The 18,691-nt window shown below is 49.1% G+C and overlaps 1 protein-coding gene across 3 annotated transcripts in view; it reads left to right on the forward strand.

The window, feature by feature from the left end:
• Window positions 1–18,691, forward strand: part of AFF3 (ALF transcription elongation factor 3) — a 478,017-nt gene that overhangs the window by 269,714 nt on the left and 189,612 nt on the right. For all 3 annotated transcript variants that reach the window (XM_084641601.1, XM_084641602.1, XM_084641603.1), the window contains exon 5: window positions 4,220–4,306. In XM_084641601.1, coding sequence (XP_084497727.1) covers window positions 4,220–4,306 — 87 coding nt within the window. The remainder of the gene's footprint in view (window positions 1–4,219; window positions 4,307–18,691) is intronic.

Genomic DNA, 18,691 nt, shown 5'->3' on the forward strand with positions numbered 1-18,691 from the left:
GGTGCCCCAAAGGTTGGAAGGACTTTGGCATCCTGAGGCCCCATAACACTGATGGGTGATCTCTGGTAACTTTACTAACATACATGTAGGTTCTTCTGTTCCTTTAATATGTTTTTTCTATTGTGCTTTCACCTTAAGAATAAATGTGCTTGCTTAGAAACAGTTGTGTGGTAACTTAACTATGGGCAATTACACTGTTTATAGCCTCTGAGGAGAAAGTGAAGGAAGCCTGCTCAGGCAGTCTGACTTGCTGAGAAACTGACCGTGTAGGTAGGGAGCTGTGCAGTCTGGAAAAACCCTGATTAGGAGGGAGAGAGACACACATCTCCACCCAAGAGAGGTGACAGCTGAGGAGCTGGGAGTCTAGAGTGAATGCCTTGTGGACCCCAACGACAGGGACATACAGGTGCAGTGGCCATAAACTGTGACAAAATTCACAAGAGTTTATTTTCTATATTTATTTGACATCGACCGTGCAACATTTGAAATGTTGTAGTACACCTAAATATTTATTCCTGTTTTCAAGATTTATTGCTTGGTGTTCTCCAACAGTATTAAGGAGACTGTGCATATTGCATAAAGTTTTGGTTTTACAAAATTTCCTTTAGCCATTTCTGAGCCATCAGCTTTCAGAATGTGTTACTACTTCGTGGCATAGTGCTTATGATACAGAGGATTGATTTTTCATAACAGTTTTGTACTTATATTTTATTAATTATTTTTAATTTCCCATAATTTGACATTCAAATTTAGACAAAAAATATATCATGTAATCCCAATTTAAAATATCAGTTCAGTAACGGCAAATTTGGAGGCATATGATAAAGATGAGTACCCCAGTAAACATCAGTGCTCCTATGAAGTCTGTTACAATGGGTTACATCAAATTAAAATTATACACCAAAGCACAAAGTGAGTAGTAGAGTAACTAGTAGAAAAAGACCATTAAAACCATTTTTTGTCTAAATGTGGATGAGAAATAATCCTGGAAAAAAATATGAAAGATTTTAACATGTCAGAAAAGGTCATCCTCACTTTTAATCAGCACTCTTATGCTTTCTATGGATAGAGGTTTCATTGCCAGATCTAAGAAGGCAAGGTGGGAGGACAAAGATATCTTGCTGTAACAGATTGGTTTCTGTACACCGAATAGCAGACTTCTTAGAAAATGTTTCTGTCAAGGTGAGACTGAGAATTCAGCAATTATATAACCCAGGGGACCTGGCTCTTAGACAAACGGAAATCTTAAGGGCGGAGAAGCATATCTCTAGAAATGTCGTATATTTAGGGTAAAGTTACCAGCAGTGCTTCCTATCTGCATGCCAGTTCCACAATTACAAGAGCTGAAGTAAAACATTCCTCCCTTAAACAAATAAGGCGCCATAGTTAGATTCTGGCTATATTTTTGAGCTGTCTCCCTCTGAACAGATAAACCCATGGTTTCTTTGGGGTCTGGACTTCATCCACTGGAGGAAACACACATATCTTTCATTCATAAATGAAAATGGGTGTGGTAAGCAAAAAACCCCAACTTTTAAAATGTAAGTAATTTAATTATGAGATGCAACAGCATGAGATAGTGGTCCCAACAGGGCATAGCCTGGAAAAAATTTTAGTGTTTAGGTCACACAGCCATAGGGCTAGAGAACATACTACAAATCTCCATTCTGTAAATATATAATAATAATAAACCATTACTGTAAGAATTTTTTTTTCAAAATGTAATTAATTGATGTTTTGAAAATTATTCTCTGTGTCAGGCACTCATAGCAATAAGAAATAGTTCTTCTGTATAGCAAACTATACAGTGATTGGTTGTCTGTGTTTAAAGGATTTACTGTATAATAAAAATTACTATGTATTGCTGTTGGTGGCACTTATCTGATAAGAGAGTCATAAGATGATCAATCTGCCCGAAAGAACTGAAAAGCAAAGCAATTCTGATAGTGAAACTTCAAACCAGATGATGCTCTGATTAGAGGCACCACAGAGTGTACACAGGTATAATAAATCACTTAAGATTTTTAGCTTCAAATAACACAAAAGAATGCAGTTTTTTATTAGAAAATAAACTGTTTATCAAGAACATTTTGAAGGTGACATTTATAACTCATAAACCATCTTGGAATGGTTAGTCAAATAGATTACTTCATTGGCAGAACACTCAGAGACTTTGTTCTGAGAAAGAATTATTAAGGTAGGCCATGAAATGCCCAATGCTCTATTCCATTGTTGTTGAACAAGAATGCACAAGTTGTTCACACTTCCTTTTTCAAGTGAAAATATTATTTTTTGCCAAAAAGAGCAGCCTTGAACCACCCTTTGAAGGCTAAGTTGCTCAGGCTTAGACTATGAAGGAATTGCTTACCTTGAAGTTGCTCTTAAAATACTGAATGCAGCCAAGAGAAGGTAAACATATCTCCTTGCTAAAACCAAATAACTAATTCGGTAAATGCAGGGAGAGGACAAAAAGCTGAGCGGAGAACTCCTTGTTTAAGGGACTGATAGGGCACTGAACAGCAGGAGACTATGAGCATATTCAATTCCCACTGAAGTAAAATGGTAATTGCAGGTACAGCAGAATCTCAGAGTTACAAACACCAGAGTTACGAACTGACTGGTCAACCACACACCTCATTTTGAACTGGAAGTATGCATTCAGGCAGTAGTAGAGACCCCCCGACCCCCAAAAAACAAAAAAACAAATACAGTACAGTACTGTGTTAAACGTAAACTACTAAAAACAAAATAAAGGCAAAGCAGCATATTTCTTCTGCATCGTAAAGTTTCAAAGTTGTATTAAGTCAATGTTCAGTTGTAAACTTTTGAAAGAACAACCATAACGTTTTGTTCAGAGTTACAAACATTTCAGAGTTACTGATACAGAGTGATCTAGATCACCTGGTAAGTGAGGCACAAGCAGATATAATGTGTTTTAATAGAGCTCTATGTAAATGTGTACATCTAAGAACAAAGAATGTAGGCTGCACTGACAGGATGGGGGACTCTTCATGAAAAGCAATGACTCTGAAAGACACTTTCAGGGCAGTGGTAGATCATCTGCTAAACATGGGCTCCCAGTGCGATGTCGTGGCCAAAAGGACCAATACTATCCTTAGATGCATAAACAGAGGAATCTCAAGTAGGAGTAGAGAGGTTATTTTACCTCTGTGTTTGGCACTTCTATGACCACTGCTGGAATACAGTGCCCAGTTCTGGTGCAACAATTCAAGAAAGACATTGATACACAGGAGAGGTTCAGAGAAGATCCATGAGAATGATTAAAGGATTAGAAAATATGCCTTATAGTGTTAGATTGAGCTTCTTGAGTCTATTTAGCTTAACAAAGAGAAAGTAAAGGCATGACTTCAATACAGTCAACAAGTGCCTACAAGGGAAACAAATATTATATATTCAGTCTAGCGCAAAAAGGTATAATATGATCCAATGGCTGGAAGTTGAAGCTAGACAAATTCAGACTAGAAATAAGACATAAAATTTTTAACAGTGAGGGTAGTTCACCATTGGAACAATTTACCAAGGGTCATGGTGGATTCTCCATCACTGGCAATTTTTAAATCAAAATTGAATATTATTTCTAAAAGATATACTGTAGGAATTATTTTGGGGAAGTTTTATGGCCTGTGTTATGCAGGAGGTCAGACTAGATGATCACAATGGTCTCTTCTGGCCTTGGAATCTATTAATCTATTACCAAGTTCAGCTTCCAGCCTTTATTATCCAAACCCTGATAGTAGGATCCATGTTATGATTAGTCCATATTCCATACTTAATTACTTGGTCATGAACTGAAATTTCTGTTCCTTTTATTACATGTAAGGAACTAATCCATTTTGTGTTTCTCTTATTCTCACCAACTTGTATGTGTTCTCGGCCATTCACATAATACATTGCATGACTGAAGCTTGGGGTGCAGTTAGTCAGAAAATCAAACTTCTTGCACTCAAAAAACATTAACCATTAAAAAAAAATCACTCATTTTAAAAAATGCTCCCAACAATCTGTGATAAATAATGTAACTCGTTTATTGACTAGATTATATATAAACTAAATGTATCCTAGAAATTATGAAAATATATCTGCAGAAAGTTCCATATATATGCCACTATCCAGAAATCTACTACTAGTATGTCATCATCATTGCCTCATATTATATTGTCTTTTTAAATATAGTTTATTGTACAATATTATTTTCCAGGAGATGACCCATTCCTGGCCTCCACCACTCTCAGCTATTCACACACCTGGAAAAGTGGAACAGAGCAAGTTTCCATTTCCAAACAAGGTAAGAAACTCTGTATAGTCTAGAAACTCATCTCCCACAGCCTCCACTCTGATCCCCAAATAACTTTGTGCTGCCATTAACTAGACTGCTAGGTGCATGTGCGGAAGATAGAGAGAATACATGGGTGAGTGTTACAAAGGTTTTTGACGTGTGTCTGGGAGAGCCACGTTACTCACAAGTGGTGAAGTCACTAGTGGTTTATGTAAGTTATCCCAGACCAATAAAACTTTTAGATCACACCATCCTGTACTGTTTAAATGCCACAAGTATATGCCAGAACTATTTTAGTTCTGAGTTAAAGCTTTTAAAGGTTTATTGGTGCTAAGTATTGTTTGTAACATTCTGCTGGTGAAACCAATTATAACAGATATGGCAGTTTCTTGCAATATCTTTGAAATCCTATTGAATTAAATTTAAGTATCTTTGGGGTTCTTTGTACTTAATGCAAAGTGTATGGGTTATTGTGGGCCAGGATTGTGTGTAACTTCTGTAGGAGGGAAATGTGATGGAAGGCCTGGGTGATCAAATGATTATGTTGAACAATGTGCCAGACAAGAATGGACTTTTGGGACAATACATGTGAAGTGGATTTCCTGTGAAATATTCAAGAAAATCACCTTTTCAAGCTAAGCCCTGAGGAGTGGACCTTTGTCTGCTTGTCACCTATTACATGAAGCCAAGATCACAGGCCCAAGCTGTAGAAAGTAAAGACTGCATTATTCATGTTGGTTCTGGTTCTGAATCTGAGATAGTTATGAACTCATAACCACAGGAAAAGCCCAGCTGTGGGTTTTGGAGGACATAAAACTACCAGAGACCAAGGTTGGAATTGGGATGACCTCTGGTAAGCTTTTTAGCATGTGTGTAGGTTCTTTTATTGTTTTAATGTTTTCTCTCTGATGCTTTCACTTTAAGAATAAATACGTGTAGTAACTTGTGACTGCTGGCAATTACAGCTGTTCAGAGCCTTCAGAGGGAAAGCAAACCACAGACACCAGCCTATTTACACACTCTGGCTTGCTGGAGATATCACAGTATAGGCAGGGAACTGAGCAGACTCAAAAAATCCCAATCAGGGGATGTGGGTCTCTGCCCAGGAGAGGTTATACCTGAGGAGCCGGGAGCCTAAAAAGGGTGTGTGATGGGGTTTGACTCACAACACTAGCACCTCCTGCTGGCTGTCCCAGGGATTAGCTGTTAGCCAGGGTGCCTTCTTCTGGTGATGTCTTGCTGCCGTCACTTCTGCTCCAGGACCCACATCACTCTAAGGACCGCAGCATTCTCTTCAGGACACACCCCTCTGGTCGTGCCACACTCTGTGCTCCCCATTACTGGGGACCTGCAGTCCACTGTCCAGCCACTTCCCTCAGTGGTGACTGCAACCCATTGTCTGGCCAGTTCCTCAGTGGTGAAGGGCCCCGGGGCAACCCGTTACTCTGGGACCCTGTAGATGGTTGCGACAATATATATTGTGACAAAGTTCCTGCTCTACCTTGGTGGGTCTTGCACTTACTGGCGGATTTGCTCGCCTTGGAGCTTCATGGCAGCCCTCAGTTTGGCTGTTTTTCTGAACCCACAGTCCAGATCGATGACTCCTGTGTCTGACCAGGAGTTGGGAGGATTCGGGGGGAACCCGGGCCCGCCCTCTACTCCGGGTTCCAGCCCAGGGCCCTGTGGAATGCAACTGTCGAGAGTGCCGCCTGGAACAGCTGTGTGACAGCTACAACTCCCTGGGCTACTTCCCCATGGCCTCCTCCCAACACCTTCTTTATCCTCACCATAGGACCTTCCTCCTGGTGTCTGATAATGCTTGTACACCTCAGTCCTCCAACAGTCCGCATTCTCACTCTCAGCTTCTAGTGCCTCTTGCTCCCAGCTCCTCACACGCACACCACAAACTGAAGTGAGCTCCTTTTTAAAACCCAGGTGCCCTGATTAGCCTGCCTTAATTGATTCTAGCAGCTTCTTGATTGGCTGCAGGTGTTCTAATCAGCCTGTCTTAATTGTCTCCAGAAGGTTCCTGATTGTTCTGGACCCTTCCCTGTTAAGGAGCCGGAATCGTTCTTCACTCGCTCCTGAGCTATTTGCTTTCCTTTCTTTCCTAAAGCCCCCCGGCCCGGATTTTTCACACTTTTCCTTTTGCTTAGTTTCCCCCCCCGCGTTTGGGCCGGACGCTTTGTTTTTTTGGTTTCGTTTTTTCCCGTTTTTTTGAGCTGCGTCAGTGTGCTGGCCAGTCGCCAGCACCCCCCCCCCCGGTGCCTGCTTTTGGACTTTGCTCCTTGCTTACTTGAAACCCCCGGAGGAGGGGGGGAGGACTGCCAACCTGCTGTCCGGGGAGGGGAGTGGACCCCCCCAGACCCAGCTGTTTTGTTTTTTGCCTGGACCTTTTCCGAGAGCCTTGGGACAGAGCCAACAGCTGTAGCAGACGCCAGAGGCCGGAGAACTCCCGGGCAGCTATGAATCATCGTGGAGAGAGGCCGTAAGACTGAGGGATTTCTTTTGAATTTCTACCCTCGGGGGGGGGAGTTGACTGCATTTCAGCTGCGCCTGCGGCGGCACAGGGGTGTAGCAGGGAGCTACCCCCAGATCCATCGGTGCCCCCAACCCCCCCACCACTATTACAACTATCACGGCCCCCGCTGCTTCGTCCCTGCTGGCAATCTGCCATCTGCCTTCGGATCCAGCTGTTTGCTTTGGACTTTGCCTTTTGGCCCAGGCATAATAACCAACCAAGCGAGACTCTTTGGACACTTGTGGTGGGTTGTCCTCCCCCCACCCCCCCCCGGATTGTTTACCCCACAGCCTACCCCTACTACCGGACCCCGATTTTTGCCCCCCCCCCCCAGTGTCTCCCTGTCTCTCCCTGCTCACAATGGCAGAGAAGGAGGGACGCAAGGCCCCTCCACCGAAATTGGTTGCCCCTTCCCCATCTACCCTCCTGCCCACCCCTCAAGATTTCCCCACCGCCTCCATTGTTAGAACCCCTGCCACCGCCCCCGCTGGGGCATCGGCAGTGGGAGGCACCGGGGCGATTACTACTGCTGCTCTGGTTCCTGCCCCACTAGATTCTAGGAACCCCCCCCCAGTTAGACGGAAAAATCGAAGCGGGCCAAAAGGGAAGGGCCCCGCTAATGCCGCTGGACCCTCCGTGGCAGAGGCCGCCCCCACCACAGTGGCCTCGTCATCGATCGCGGCACCCCTCCCAGCTGTTCCCTCCACCAGCTCTGCGATCATCCCTCCCCCGGCCCCCAGGACGTATGCCCGGGTGGCGACAGGCCCCCCCTCACCTGCCGCCTCCTCATCTCGCCCTCCCACTGCCTCCGCTGCCATTACTAGTAGTCGGGGCCCTCTTCCCGCCCTGACCAGGAAGCACGGTGTCCGTTGCCTCCTAGTACCCGCCTCGCCCCACGTGGAGGCATACGTGCAGGCGTTGGCGAAAGTGGTAGGACCCATGGCCATTGTGGCGGCCTCCAAGATGTATGGGAAGGTCGTTCTCTTTCTGGCCTCGGAGACTGCCGCCCAGGAGGCGGTGGAGAAGGGCCTAGTGGTGGGGGGGGTGTTTCTCCCCCTAGAACCGCTAGAAGATCTGGGCGTTCGCTTCGTCCTCACCTCCGTTCCTCCCTTTTTACCTAATGTTGCCCTGTTACCTGCTCTTTCTGCCCTGGAGAAGCTTGTTTCTGTTATTAGCCCTCTCCCGTTAGGCTGCAAGGACCCCGCCCTCCGTCACGTCCTATCGTTCCGCCGGCAAGTGCAGATTTTACTGCCGGCGGGGGTGCGTGACGGAGAGGCGCTCGAGGGGTCCTTCCTAGTTCCCTACCAGGGAGCCCGCTATAGGGTCTTTTATTCCACCGGAGAGGCCCGGTGCTACCTCTGCCGCTCGGCAGGGCATGTCCGCAGGGACTGCCCTTTGGCCCGGGGGAGAGGGGCACCTGAGACCCCCGAGACCCGGCGGGATATCGGCCCTGTTGTTGCCGACACCCCTGGCCACCCGGCACCCGACACCACCCCCCCTCCCACCCGATCCACCGCTGCCCCCGTCCGGGCCCAAGAGGCACCCCTCCAACAACGCCCGGGCGACCACGGGAGTCCCACTCTTGCCGTAACCACCTCGGCAGAGCCTATGGAGGGGGGTGTGGCAAAGCTTTTACCGGGTGCAGGAGAGGGCTCGCCCCTAGGAGAACCCCCCGCCCCTAATGCTGCCTTACCGCTACCCCCCCAAACCCCTGAACCTCTGCCTCCGCGCCCCGCTCCGTCCCCTGCTACTCAACCCCCGGACGATGCCATGGAGGGCTGGACTGTAGTCCAGGGGAAGCGAGGCAAGCGGAGGGCTCGAGCTCCGCTGCATTCATCTGACGCGGAAGCCCCCCGGAAGACCAGGAAGGGAGGTACCGACCCTGAGCCTCCCGCCTCGGCCACGAGTGAGATCCATTCGCTGGTGTCGGGAGGTGAAGATAGACCAGCATTGGAGGGTGGAATCCCCCCTCCGCGGGGGACCCTCCCCTCCGAAGCCCCGGGGGAAGCCCCTTCTAACCAGATACCACCTGAACTCCCAACGAACCCCGACGTGACCGCCGAGGCGGGCCCTAGCGGAGAGGCCCCTGGGGTGGTGGGAGTTGGCCTCTCCTCTGTGTACGCAGAGATTGAAGCCCTGGATTTGACCCCGGTCACCCAGGGAGGGGATGATTTACTGCCGGCCGGCCTCGATTTGGGCAATCTCACCCCAGGCCCCCTCTCCCCATGCCCTTTCCCCCTGACTGCCTTTCCGGGTGAGCACCCCACGGAAAGTGGTTTACCGCCTGGGGCCATGGCTGCCACGACCACCCCGGAGCCAGTACCTAGCATTCCTCGGAGCCCCCTCCCTTGCCCCTTCACCCCCGACCCTGCTCGGGAGGCGCCTTCTTTTCGCTGTGCGCCTCCTGAAGCCCAGGGCCTTACCTCTGCCCCTGCCCCCACCCCTATTCCGGTTCAGTCTCCCTCCTCCTGCAAGGTTACCGCCGCCCCTGGGGTTATTTCTTTTCCGCCTTTTGCAGATTCCCCCCAGGGAGCAGTCTTTATGTTTTCTAGTTGCGACTCCCCAGGAGTTGCACCTTTCCCCCTGCCATCCCCGTCCGCCCCAAGGCACGAGATGGAGTTAATAACCCCAGCCTGTCAGACACCCCGTCGGCGGTCCGCACCCTGCCTACCCGCCTTAGCGGACCACGAAGCTGCATCAAAAGCCCCACCAGGGACTGCTCTGGGAGTTGTAACCCTACCCCCCCATGAGCTGCAGCATGCATTACGGGAGTTCTTGAAACGATGCCGTGGTGCCCGCGATAGGGCACAGCTGGCTCTCCAGCAATGGGGGGACTTTGATCGACTCCTTCGGGCCGCGAGAGCCCTTATGAGGGAGGGTAGAGGGCAAGGGAAGGGCGGTGCCGCGGCCTACGAGCGGGCCCGCAGCTTCCGGAAAGAGTTACTTACTCACGGGATGGGACACGGGTTGCTACGCGACCCGCCGGGGGCCATGAGTACCCCCACCCCTGAGAACTCCCCACCCCCCCAGCCCTCCGCATGACACCTCTCATCATTGTAACCCTGAACACCAGGGGCTGTAGGATGGCTCTCCGCAGGTCCCAGGTGCTCTCCTACCTTCGGGAGGGGAGGTACTCTGTGGTTTTCCTGCAGGAGACCCACACGGACCCAACCGCCGAGGATAGGTGGCGGCTGGAATGGGGGGACGGGGTATACTTTAGCCACTGCACGGCTTGGCAAGCTGGAGTGGCGACCCTGTTCTCCCCCACCCTGCGGCCCGAGGTGCTCGGAGTCACTGAGGCCGTGCCGGGCCACTTGTTGCACCTCCGAGTTCGTTTGGAGGGGCTCGTGGTCAATTTTGTTAATGTCTATGCCCCGCAAGTGAGCTCACAGCGGCCGCAATTTTACCAGCAGGTGTCCGAATTTCTCGACACCCTGGATTCACACGAGTGCCTGATCCTGGGAGGGGACTTTAACACCACCCTCGAGGAACGGGACCGCTCGGGGGCCGAGCCGAGCCCGGCCGCCGCGACCATTCTTCGAGACATAGTCGACTATCACTCCCTAGTGGACGTCTGGCGTGACCATCACCCAGATGATATTTCCACGTTTACCTTCGTTCGGGTGGAGGCCCGTCGGTCGCACCGCTCTCGGTTAGACCGTATTTATCTATCCCGTCTCCATCTTTCACAGGCCCACTCCTCCACCATTCGGCCGGCCCCTTTTTCCGACCATCATTTGGTTGCCGTCACGGTCTCCCTCCGTGCAGAGGGACCGGGGCCGGCTTACTGGCACTTTAATAACAGCCTGTTGGAGGACGAGAGCTTTGTGATGTCCTTCCGGGAGTTTTGGCTGGCCTGGCGAGAGCAGTGGCGTGCCTTTCCCTCGGTGCGGCGATGGTGGGATTTAGGGAAGGTGCGCGCCAAGCTCTTCTGCCGCAACTACACTCGGGGCACCAGCCGACGGAGAAATGCGGCGATAGAGCAGTTGGAACGGGAGGTCTTAGAGATGGAGAGGCGCCTGGCCGCCAGCCCCGGGGACCCGTCCCTCTGCGGAGCGTGCCGGGAGAAGCGGGAGGAACTTCGAGCCCTCGAGGACCACCGGGCCCGAGGTGCCTTTGTCCGGTCCCGCATCCGCCTCCTTCAGGAGATGGATCGCGGCTCCCGCTTCTTCTACGCCCTGGAGAAAACGAGGGGGGCCAAAAAACACGTCACCTGCCTTCTAGCGGAAGACGGCACCCCCCTCACGGATCCGGAGGAGATGTGTGGGAGGGCCCGTGACTTCTACGCAAACCTTTTCTCCCCGGATCCGACCGATCCTGGCGCTTGCGGGGTGCTCTGGGAGGAACTCCCCACGGTCAGCGTGGGCGACCGAGACCGGCTAGAGCTGCCTCTCACCCTGGCCGAGTTCTCGGAAGCCCTCCGTCGCATGCCCACCAATAAATCTCCGGGCATGGACGGGCTGACCGTGGAGTTTTACCGCGCGTTCTGGAACATCCTTGGCCCAGACCTAGTCACTGTCTGGGCTGAGTCCTTGCAGGGCGGGGTCCTCCCTCTCTCGTGCAGACGAGCGGTGCTCGCCTTGCTGCCGAAGAAGGGGGACCTCCGCGACTTACGAAACTGGCGTCCCCTCTCACTCCTTAGCACGGATTATAAAATCGTAGCGAAAGCAATCTCGCTGCGGCTAGGGTCCGTGATGGCGGACGTGATTCACCCAGACCAGACCTATACTGTCCCGGGTCGCAGCATTTTTGACAACCTCTTTTTAGTCCGAGACCTTTTGGAACTCGGGCGGAGAGACGGTCTGTCGTTCGCCCTCCTGTCTCTCGATCAAGAGAAGGCGTTCGATAGGGTAGATCATGGGTACCTCCTGAGCACCCTGCGAGCGTTTGGATTCGGACCTCAGTTTGTGAGTTTTCTCCGGGTGCTGTACGCCTCCGCGGAGTGTCTGGTTAGGCTCAACTGGACCCTGACCGAACCGGTCAGCTTCGGGCGAGGGGTGCGGCAGGGGTGTCCCCTCTCAGGCCAGCTGTACGCTCTGGCGATCGAGCCTTTCCTCTGTCTCCTCCGCAGGAGGTTGACGGGGTTGGTGCTGCGGGAGCCGGAGCTGCGGCTGGTCCTGTCGGCGTACGCCGATGACGTCCTCCTCGTGGTCCAGGACCCGGGCGACTTGGCGCGAGTGGAGGCATGCCAAGCCATCTTTTCGGCAGCCTCCTCCGCCCGAGTCAACTGGGTCAAGAGCTCTGGCTTGGCGGTGGGGGGCTGGCGGCAGGTAAGCCCCCTCCCACCCGCGCTTCAGACCATCCGGTGGAGTGCCGGCCCTCTGCTCTATCTCGGCGTTTACCTTTCTGCCACGCACCCTTCTCCGCCGGAGAACTGGCAAAATTTGGAAGGCGGTGTGATTGAGCGGATCAGGAAATGGACGAGGCTACTCCGATGTCTCTCCCTTCGGGGGAGAGCACTGGTGCTTAACCAACTAGTCCTGTCCACGCTCTGGTACCGGCTCAACACCCTAGCCCCGGCCCCGGGTTTCCTGTCCCACCTCCGGAGATTGACTCTGGAGTTCTTTTGGTCAGGATTGCACTGGGCCCCTGTTGGAGTTCTCCACTTGCCCCTGAAGGAAGGAGGGCAGGGCCTGAAGTGTCTGTACACTCAGGTCCGCGTTTTCCGCCTCCAGGCCCTGCAGAGGCTCCTTTATAGTGCAGGTAGTTCGCCGTGGAGCATATTGGCGCATGCCTTTTTACGCCGCTTCCATGGGCTCCGCTATGACCGACAGCTCTTTTATCTTTGTCCGAGAGGTTTTCCGCGAGACCTCTCCGGGCTGCCGGATTTCTACCAGGACCTCCTCCGGGCCTGGAAACTGTTTTCAACGACCAGGTCCGTGGCGGCCATCGTGGGGGCAGATCTCCTCACGGAACCCCTGCTACACAACCCCCAACTTTGTGTGCAGGCGGCGGAGTCCCGCACGGTGCGCCAGAGGTTGGTCCTGGCGGGAGTTACAAGGGTCGGGGACCTCCTGGACTACGACCGGGGGGACTGGCTGGATCCCCTGACGCTCGCTCGACGCATGGGGCTCTCCAGCCTTCGCACCCCCCGGCGCGTGCTTCAGGAGGTGGAGGCCGCTCTGACCCCCGCCGCTCGGGCTTATGTTAGCCGAGCCTTGTGCGAGGGCGCGCCCCGCCCATCCCTTACCCCAGGCCCGCCGGACCTTTCCATCGGGCCCCTACTCTGTCGATCCCAACACACCCCTCATCCTTTCACTGCGAGCCGGCTGCATGAACTGCAACCGGTCGGTTTTCAAGTTGCATCACGGAAATATCTATATACACTCACGCTCCATACCCTTCATGCCCGCACCCTGGTGTCCCGCCCCGATACAAAGTGGCGAGATCTCTTACCACCTTTGGAGGGTGAGCAACCTCGGTGGGCCAGCCTGTACTCCACCTTGGTCCCGAGGCCCGTCGGGGACATCAGTTGGCGGCTCCTTCACGGGGCTGTGAGCACGGGCGTGTTTTTGACACGTTTTACCTCCCTTCCGGAGACTTGCCCTTTTTGCAACGTGAGGGAAACCCTGGCGCACGTCTATTTAGAGTGTGCCAGATTGCAGCCTCTTTTTCGGCTCCTCACAAATATTCTTTTGCGCTTTTGGCTTCATTTTTCTCCCCACCTCTTTATCTATACACTCCCCATCCGTGGCCCCACCAAGTCGCGGGATCTCCTGGTTAGCCTCCTCCTAGCCTTGGCTAAAACAGCCATTTATAAGACCAGAGAGCGGAGGTTGGCTCATGAGGCGTCCTGCGATTGTGAGGCCGTTTTCCGACTCTCAGTACATTCACGTATCCGGGCGGAGTTCCTCTGGGCAGCGTCCACCGACTCCCTTGACACCTTCGAGGAGCGGTGGGCGCTGTCCGGGGTTCTCTGCTCGGTGACCCCGTCCGGTTCCCTCCGTCTGACCCTCTGATTGAGGGAAAGAGCGAGAGCCGCCAGTCACAGCCGTTAGTTGCTGTGAATACCATCATTACTGTCTTCTAGGAGGGGTCCTATAATACATGGGTGTACCCCCCTCCCTCCCAACCACCCACCCCGCAGCCGTGCCCATCTTGTCGGGCACTCTCAGGAGAGGGAGGGTCGGTGACCCTGGGCGCGGCACTAGGTAACTCGAGAGGGTGGAAGACCACGAGTGTCGAGGAAGCCCCCCCGCTCTAGGCCACCAGGTAACTCAGGAGGGTGGAAGACCACGAGTGTCGAGGAAGCCCCCCCGCTCTGGGCCTGGGCTAACCTGAACACCTCTCCCTCCTGAAAGCTGTTGTGTTATACCTTTTGATTGCGTTGTTTTGTTGCTAAGTTTTTTTTTTATCCTTTTGTATTCTTTGTAACTGTTACAAATAAATTTCCTTTCTGTTAAAAAAAAAAAAAAAAAAAAAAAAAAAAAAACCTTCCCTGTTACCTTACTCAGGGAAAAGGGACCTACTTAGTCTGGGGCTAATATATCTGCCTTCTATTACTCTCCTATAGCCATCTGGCCCAACCCTGTCACAATATATATATATTTAATAATCATATTTAAAATCTAGTTATTTAACTTTAATTTCTAGAATGATTCCAAATCCAGCCTGGCTGCGATTTTGATAACCCCTGAAACTTTAATAGCCTAATTAAGAAATTGCAAGTCTCAAGTTGTCAAATCACTAATTAGTTAAGACATAGGTTAAAAGTAGTTCAGTATGTGTTAGAATTAATTATGCTGATATTCTATTTTTATGGAAAGAATGAGCAAAAATACTTTGTAGCCTTTCAAGAAGGCAGGAGTCCTCCAAGTCCACAACTATGCTGGGGATCCCTCTACGTTTTCCCTTCCCCAACTCACAAATACCCTTGGCCACAGTGACATTCCCTGTGCTGAAGAGGGTTGGTATGTTACTTCTTCCTCTGGAGTCCGTCAATACTGTGCCTTGAGTTGGCTGGAAGAGTCACTAAAAATGAGCTGTGCTGGTCTCACACGATTCCCACAGAGAATGAATAAACTACCTTCAGCATCCCAGTCCCTGTATATTTGCCTGGAAGTAAGCAACAAAGATTATATCCTGAATTTAGATCCCTCACTTGCCCTTGTGTTACTTTTAGATTGCCAGGCACTTGTGTGTGAGTAATCCATAGTGATCTGGTATGGTTATAAATGTTTTATCAACATGAATTTGGGATAGTCACACTGCTCAAGAATGGGGAAGCCTCTAGTGAATCATGAAGGTTATCCCAAATGAATGCTAATAAAACCTTTATACTACACAAGACCATTGTCTGATCATGCGTATGTCACATATGTTAGAGTTATAAAAATAACTAGTTTAGAAACTTTAAAAAAAGTATTTAAACCACTCTATTTCTGAGCCTGCAAAACAGATGCCTTAGTTAGAACGTAACTATGGAGGCTCAGAGTCCGCCATAGAAATGCCTTAAAATGATTTAAAGTATCTTTTCTATACCTAAAAATGTCATGAGTTAAAGTTCAATATCTTGGGCCCTTTCCAGGAATCAGGTCAGTATTGGGTCTCACTGGGCATCTCCCGTTCCCAATGCACCGTATAAAGCTCCCATTTCTATCCAGGCAGAGTTGTGAGATAATGGACTTCACAGTTGTGACTTTTTATATATAGAAAACTTGTCACTGGTCCAGGACAAAATAACCTTGCCCATCCTAGGCCTGGGGCAGGTATAACTTTTTGTGGGTGAAATTCCACTATGGTGGGAGAAGGAAGAAACATTTCTTGACAGGTTGATTTTAAAATAAATGGTGGCTCTTTGAAGTTGCTCATGTGTTTCGAATGTTAGAATAAGTCCCAGGGAAATGCATTAGGAAGCAGAGGGTAAATGAGAAGGTCAGAGGTGAATGATAACATCAGTATTCACATGGCTCTGCAATATAACATATGACTCAACAATTTATGTCTTTATACATGAGGAAGAGCTATTTCACCTACATACACACATACTGTGCACACACACACACACACACACACACGAGGTGGTGGTAGCAATGTGATAAATTGCAGAGCCATGTGTATATTATTTTTGTATCTCTAACCACCTCCCCTGCTGCAGGCCTCTAATTCATCTCCCATAGGACTTATTTTAATGTTCCAAACCTCTGATCAGCTTCAAATAAATGCCATTTTTAAAAAAAGCATCGTGTCACATAAATATTGCCTTTTTTTCCTTTTGCAATTGGACTTTGCAATTTGTTTTAATCCCTGATTGTTAAAAATTACAACATTATTATCCACTGAAAAGCTATTTCCCTGTAGGAAAATCTTAAAGGTTTCTTGGCTATATGATTATAATTTTCTTTCCCTCTGAGGTCTGTACAGTGGGCTCATGGTAACTAAAGAAGGTTGGTGTCACAGTTCAGGGCAATCACACCTGTATTTCCCCCTTGTGGTCCACCAGAGGCACCCTTTGATGGGGCATTTGCCCCACACCGTCCTGTAAGGTGTTAATAGAGTCCTAGGGAGGCTGTGCAGAAAGCAGTCAATAGGAGAGGGGCTGCAAGGAACAGCCAGTCAGGGCCTGGCAGGCCCATATAAGAAGGGCTGCAGGGCAGAGCAGCTTCAGTAACTGCCTGGAGCTGGAGGAGGGAAAGTTAGGTTCCTAGCAGGAGGAAAGAGTGCCAGCACCCTGGGCAGAGCAGTGCTGCCAGCAGCGACTGGGGAAGCTAGAGAGAGCTCCTGGCTAGCTGCTAAGACTGGCAGGCTGAAGCTCTGACGTAAGGGCAAAGAAGGTGCTGGGGGCCATGGGGAAATGGTCCAAGGAAATGAACTGAGGATTCGGCGGGAAGGCAGTAAGTATATATATATACTGTAATTAAGTATATACAGCAAAAAAATTAAACCTACATTAATGTTAAAGATCCATAAGGATAGGAAATTCAGTGTCAAATTTGAAATATGCAGACTGTACTGGACATCCTCCATTAAAGGACATCCTCCATCCTCCTTAAAGAAAGCAGACCAGAAACATCCCTTTACCTAGTATGGGGTATAAAGGTCCATTTTATCCTTTATTTTGAATTTTCATTCTCTGTGGGATTAATCTATACTCCTAAATTTACTAGAAAGGGGCAGTGTGAGTCCCTTTATTTCTCATTTTTCAAATCTTTTAAAATCTTAAAGATAATTGTATCAATGCATATATATGACACAGTACATATATATGCTTTTCCCTCTACTATCTCTGTGAGACTTTGTTAGGTACAATTGATCACACATTATTGTATTGCAATTTTATTACAAACATTTTAATAAAGTTTAAGTGAATAATTAAATCTGATAAATAAGAGCATGCTTGTTGCTTGTGAGAAAGAGCTTTCATGTTCATGTAGTCTCTACTCTGTTGTGTGAAAAGAGGATGCAGTAAATTCTGGTGATTGCATGGCTCTTTTCCTTCATTTTTACAGTGATTTCGTATGTCTCAAAAAGCAGAGCAGGTACTCCATTTCCATGTAGCTATGTATGATTGTATGAGGTCACCAATCATTGTGGTGTCTGGGCAGCACTTTCTCCACTTTCAGAAAACCATTCCATTTTCACAAGTGTTTTGCATGGACATTCTTAACAGAAGCTTTAAATGTTCGTGTCATCTCATCTTTATGGTGGTCAGTTAATTATTCTTTTATTCTTGTTAATTTTAAAAAGCTAGAATGGGTGAATTAGAAAAGAACTGCAGATGTGAATGACTCACCTTTACCAAATATAATTGCTTTTAAGATTTGAAAAAAAATGATGCCTAGAAAGGTAGATAGTTTGATTGTATGCTAGAGTAGCATTTAAATTCAACTGTACCTGTCATCACATCACTACACAAACTGCTCCTGCTTTTTTTTTAGATTATACTCAAAAAGACAAAAGGATGCAGGCTTTTGTATCTCTTCATCAGAAGGGATCATAGGTGGGGCAATTCCCCCAAAGTAAATAGTTTAAAGTGTGAAAAAGTGTTGCCATACTGTGAGATGTAGCATAGATTGTAGCTTATATATATGGCTCTATAAACCTCTTAGAACAGGACAAAAATTAAGCATCTGCCCAGCCTGGTCCAGGTGAAAAGAGGGCTTTTACTGCAAAGACATAGGCATAAATAATAAATTGTTCCCTTCTCTTCTGGTCACCTGGGGGGATGGGTCAGCATCCTGAATGGTATGGAGCTGCCTCCATGTGGCAGGTAAGTCTCTGGCTCTCTAGTCTCCCTTAAAGGGGCAACACACCCTCTCTGACAAGTTTCAGAGCAGCAGCCATGTTAGTCTGTATTCGCAAAAAGAAAAGGAGTACTTGTGGCTCAAATAAATTTGTTAGTCTCTAAGGTGCCACAAGTACTCCTTTCCTCTCTGACAAGCCAGTCAAAGATCCCCACCACTTAATGTGTGGTGAGGTCATTTCCGGCATGTAGAATGGCAGTGAATAACAGATGCGTATTGTAGACATGCAAATTCCAAATCAAAGCCATGCAGTCTGGAGATCCCTGACTCCACAGGCAACTTACAAAGATAGAGTGGATTTAAGATCTGACCCTTCAAGATTCTGAATGCCCCCAATTCAATGACCCTGGCTTAATTGCAAATTGAAGTTGCTGAGAAGTGCTATGTGATTAAGCCTTTATCAGTCTGATGGTGCTCTGTCAAGGTTCCTCCCCCACTCTGAACTCTAGGGTACAGATGTGGGGACCTGCATGAAAAACCTCCTAAGCTTATCTTTACCAGCTTAGGTCAAAACTTCCCCAAGGTACAAAATATTACACCCGTTATCCTTGGACTGGCCGCTACCACCACCAAACTAATACTGGTTACTGGGGAAGAGCTGTTTGGACGCGTCCTTCCCCCCAAAATACT

The sequence above is a fragment of the Lepidochelys olivacea genome, assembly GCF_965140295.1.
Source record: "Lepidochelys olivacea isolate rLepOli2 genome assembly, chromosome: 1".
Taxonomy (NCBI): Eukaryota; Metazoa; Chordata; order Testudines; family Cheloniidae; genus Lepidochelys; species Lepidochelys olivacea.